At 30.7% G+C, this 5,170-nt stretch overlaps 1 protein-coding gene across 1 annotated transcript; it reads left to right on the top strand.

The window, feature by feature from the left end:
- Positions 1–831: 831 nt before the first annotated feature.
- On the top strand, positions 832–3,217 carry LOC131628110 (unknown seed protein USP-like). Its single transcript, XM_058898973.1, has 3 exons — positions 832–954; positions 1,147–1,252; positions 1,970–3,217. Exons 1-3 carry the CDS (start codon positions 916–918, stop codon positions 3,064–3,066), a joined length of 1,242 nt encoding a protein of 413 aa, XP_058754956.1. The 5' UTR covers positions 832–915; the 3' UTR covers positions 3,067–3,217.
- The last annotated feature ends 1,953 nt before the right edge of the window (positions 3,218–5,170 follow it).

The following is a 5,170-nucleotide window of genomic DNA, read 5'->3' as shown; positions in this document are numbered from 1 at the left end:
ACTTAGCAAACTCCTAGGGTTTAGTTGAGATCTTTTTTTCCCTTTCCTACTCGTAGGACAATAAGAAAGTTCGTGTGATATCGTAGGAAGAACTGAAACAAAATTCATCTCATCCCGGGCGCATCCTCCTTCCAAATTTCGCGTGAAGGGTCTAGCGTGCCGTCCTCCCAAGTGAAACGGGGAGGTAAAAAAAACGACACCACACTATCCGCAACATATTTCAAAAGTCAGTTCTCCCTCCGTATTACAATGCGCATATGCATTTGTTAATTGCATAAGAAGATTATAGTTTTTCCTCTTCTCGGATATCCGAGTTTCTTCCTCAAAGTCGGCATTGAACATAATTTTGTTAGGTGTATTTTTGAACAAGTTGGTGTATAATCTCTAAATTTTCTTTATTTTTGGTACTAAATATCTTCAATTATTTTCAAAATTATAAATTTTAATGTATTTTAGGTATGCTCCACTCGATCTTACATAAATATGTTAACTTCACAAATTTTATCTATTAGTAATTTACAACACCGGATTGATAGAGTTACAACGTATCCATAAATATTCAAAGAAAACCTACAGCTCATCAATATTTATTGTGAACTTACATATTTATTGTGAATTCGTTGAATATTGTTGATTTAGTTAATCAAAGACAACCTAGTTCTGAGCCATATTTATTATAAATTTAGTTATTCAAAGAAAACCTAGTACTAGTACTGAGTAATATTTATTGTAAATTTAATACATCAATTACTCAAAGATAACCTAGGGCTCAGCAATATTTATTATGAATTTAATAAATTATTTTATTAATTGAACTCCCAAACGATAACATTTTCAACGAATTCACTATATATACTGCAGAAGTATTTCGTTCATACTCACACACTCACTAAGTTTCTATCACTACACAGCTTAATGGAGTTTCAAAATCTGTCTGTTTTAGCTCTCTTTTTTGTAAGCTGTTTTACCACTTTTTATTTAGTTGTCTCATGTTTCTATCAATATTTTATAAGAATTGGAAAATTTACATTTTAAAATGAATTGTTGTTGAACGCCAATATTTTTTTAATAACACTTATTTAATATTTTTTTTCATATTCTTTTGTGTGCTATGAAAATGGCATTCTAACTTGAATATATTTGCAGTTGGCTTTGGTTGGAATCAATGGATCTAAATCAGGAGAAGAATATTGGAAATCTGTTTGGCCAAACACTACTATGCCTAAGGCACTTTCAGATTTGTTACCATCTGGTTAGTAGAAATATCAATAAGATATCTTGTCACATATATGTTGACTCTTTTTACATTCTTTACATATTTTTTTTCTTTTTATTAGATTATATTCAAATTACAATGTATATTAATTATTTTTTGCAATGTATCTCTAAATTAAATCGAGAAAACAAGAACACCATTTCTTTACCTCAATAATCGAATGATAGCTTTTAAAAAAGTTTACACTATTGATAATTGTAATATATATTTGTTTGTTAGGTCTATTTCAATTGGAGGAGATTTTAAGATCTCTTTCAGCTTGATCATGTAATATATATATTTTTCATTATAATTGTATCATATTTTAGTTTAAATTAATGTAGTATATATTTGTAGAAATATATTAATTTTGGTTTTAGTCTTTATTATTTTTGTTTGATCTAAAACATTGACTTATTAAAATCGGTTTTTGTAATATTTATTTTAGTACTTAATTTAAAAGATTAAAATTAAATATTTTCCGTATACAAGATCAATTTGACCACAATTAAGTTTTACAAAGACTAAAACTAAACAACATCAAAATCTTTCATAATTAAATCTTGCATAATTAAATCTTTCACTAATTACATAGGTTACACTGACATGTACTTTTTATATGATTTTTATTTGTTAGTTTATATTAATGTATAGGACAACTATTTATATAATATTATGTATTTATTTGGTTTAAAATTTGGTTTGATGTCGCAGATATAGAAACCAGTATGCCTATCAAAAGTCATGAAGAGAATCAATATTGGACTATTTTTTTTGAACATGATCTATATCCTGGAAAAAAAATGAACTTAGGTATTCAAAAACCTTCTGAATCTAGTGAGTATGATAAAAAAGAAACTTCAAAAGCAAGTCATCCTTTTGGATTTTGGGCATGGTCTAGAAAAGAAACTGAAAAAGAAAATCAACCTTTTGGATTTTGGGCATGGTCTAGAAAAGAAACCGAAAAAGAAAATCAACCTTTTGGATTTTGGATATGGCAAAGAAAAGAAAGTGAAAAAGAAAATCAACCTTTTGGATTTTGGATATGGCAAAGAAAAGAAACTGAAAAGGAAAATCAACCTTTTGGATTTTGGATATGGCAAAGAAAAGAAACTGAAAAGAAAAATCAACCTTTTGGATTTTGGGCATGGTCTAGAAAAGAATCTGAAGAACAAAACCAACCATTTGGATTTTGGGCGTGGTCTAGAAAAGAATCTGAAAAAGAAAATCAACCATTTGGATTTTGGGCGTGGTCTAGAAAAGCAAATCAACCTTTTGTAAGAGATACACAAAAAGAAAGTCAACATTCTGTAGCACTCACATCAGATGAAAAAGAAGCTCACATGATTAACGAATATTGTAGAAAACCATCAGCAATAGGAGAAGACAAATATTGTGCATTATCACTAGAGTCAATGGTGGATTTTGTCATTTCAAAGCTTGGAAAGAATATCAAAGTGATGTCAAGTTCCTTAGGTCAAAATCAAGAAAACTATGTAGTGGAAGAAGTAAATAAAATTGGAGACAAAGCAGTAATGTGTCATAGGTTGAATTTTAAAAAAGTTGTATTTTATTGCCACGAAGTCAATGCGACAACAACTTACATGGTCCCATTGGTGGCCCCTGATGGAACTAAATCAAAAGCTCTTACTATTTGCCACCATGACACTAGAGGTATGAATGCTAACATGTTGAAGGAGGTTCTCAATGTTAAGCCAGGAACTGTCCCTGTTTGCCATTTTATCGGCAATAAGGCTATTGCTTGGGTACCTGATATGAGTGAGCCTAGTGACCATCCTTGTGCCATCTAGCTGATTTGCACATTGATTAGAATCTCATATTTGGACTTCTTTCTAAAGTTTTATCTAGGAATAAATAGGATGTGAAAATATCATATCATATCATATGTATCTGTAGTATTATTAAAAATTCTAAATAAAACCCGTCCAAAATTATTTAGAACTATGGGTTTGTGTTTGTGCAATGTGTCAATCTATGGTCAGCTCTGGTGTACTTTATGTAAGCTATCATCTTTATATGAATTTCAAATTCCTTGAAGCATAATTATAAAAATTTCTCCTAGTAAATAAGAGCAACCGTGACTTAAGCACTAGATTAATAAATTAAAACTAGAGTGTCTTTCTTTTGTTAGCTCAACATTGTTATATTTCAATAATACATACACTCCAAAAGTTTTATATTACAACTTCCATGTATTCAACCCATTACCCAAGCCAAAGTGTTTGTGTATTCTAAATAATATTTAGTACCCACAAAATTGCTAACCATACTCGATCCATGGGTTATAGTCTGTTTGCATGTACTAATCAATTTTTGTCTTATTTCTTTATCTCACCTTCAATTTCAACGCCTTATCAAATCTCCCTTTCTTGTAGAAAATATTTTTTATTGTCTTGAACATTACTGATAATCTTATCTACAATCTCATTCGCTTCGTAATTTGTTTTATCTTCAGCAATATATCAATCAAAATACAATTAGAAAATATATCCTTCTCTAACTCAATACTTGAGATACAAAACTGTCGATGCTTAAAGTGCTAAAACAATATAAGGGTATGGTAAAAGTATTTTGTTTTTCACAATGCATAAATCATTACATAAAAAAGTTTATAAGAAAACACATTTCATCATTTTCAAATACATATTTATACGAGTAGAGTAAACTAATTGGAAACTCCACCAACACAAAACCAATAAGATTAACACTTATGTATTTGAATAGTATCAAAAATGTGTGTCTTTTCCTCTATGATTGTATCCTTTACCCATAAAGGATATTTAAGAATATTGTATCCTTTTGATAGATATTAATGGTGGTTTTTAACTCATGATTTCCAGCAATAATGTCCCTAACTTAATTATAAATGTATTATTATCCTTCGTTCTCTAATTTGAATAATCTCTCCATTTACGTTCTAGGCCGACCTAATTGACTTGACCTGTTTGTTGACCTAGCTTGCCATGCCTTATTGGACATGTTAGAAATCGGGGCGGGATCTTCTATGTGTAGGTTTAGACCCACCCAACACAATTAGATGGTACACAGTCCCTTAACCATGATGCTTGTAAGGATGAAATGCTCTATTGGGAACGAGCGAATTGTACACAATCTCTCCAACATGAGGCGTACAAGGGTGATATGCTTTATGGGAAAGACTGTATTGTACACAGTCCTTCAAGCATGAGGGTTGTAAGGGTGAAATTCTTTATGGGGGAAAGACCGGGTTGTACACAGTTCCTCTAGCACGAGTGTCTATTATTTTGTATAGGCAAGATATCTACTCCTTTGTAAGGGCAAGATGCCCACTTTATAGTAAATTCAATGTGAATTTGTAATCGATATTGTTTGTTAGACGGCGGAACCTTATATAGAAGGGGGGTGAATATATCACCAAACCAAAAAATCCAGATAAAATTTGGTTTTTTTAAGTTAATAGAAAAGAGTACGGGCGGAAGGTTTTAATATAGATCAATTGAGTCGTCTATGCAAACCTAGTTATTGGAACTCAAATATGCAAGGGCCTTATGGAATGAACAACATAATACAAATAATTTATTAACTTGAATCAAGTATCACAATATTATTAGTTTAAACCAAGTTACTAGCAAAGCTATTTCCAATGATAACAAGCAAAAATATTGAGCTATGCGATTTATCAAACACTTGGTGTACGAACGAATTTTCAGAATTTTCCTTTGTGTTGCGTTGATATAAAAAACACTTATAGTCAAAAGTGATTATAAGCTAATCAACAACCACTTTAAAATGAAAATTGTCACAGAAAAATTCTTACCATTCGATCGTTCACTTTAGGAAGTTCCTCACTTTGTCCTTGCGTATGAGTACGTCTTCCCCATATTCCAATTTGGAATTAGGAAAATTTCTTATTAT

Source organism: Vicia villosa, unplaced genomic scaffold (assembly GCF_029867415.1).
Source record: "Vicia villosa cultivar HV-30 ecotype Madison, WI unplaced genomic scaffold, Vvil1.0 ctg.000423F_1_1_1, whole genome shotgun sequence".
Taxonomy (NCBI): domain Eukaryota; kingdom Viridiplantae; phylum Streptophyta; class Magnoliopsida; order Fabales; family Fabaceae; genus Vicia; species Vicia villosa.
Note: the sequence above shows the minus strand (reverse complement) of the source record. Positions and strands in the feature narration are given on the sequence as shown.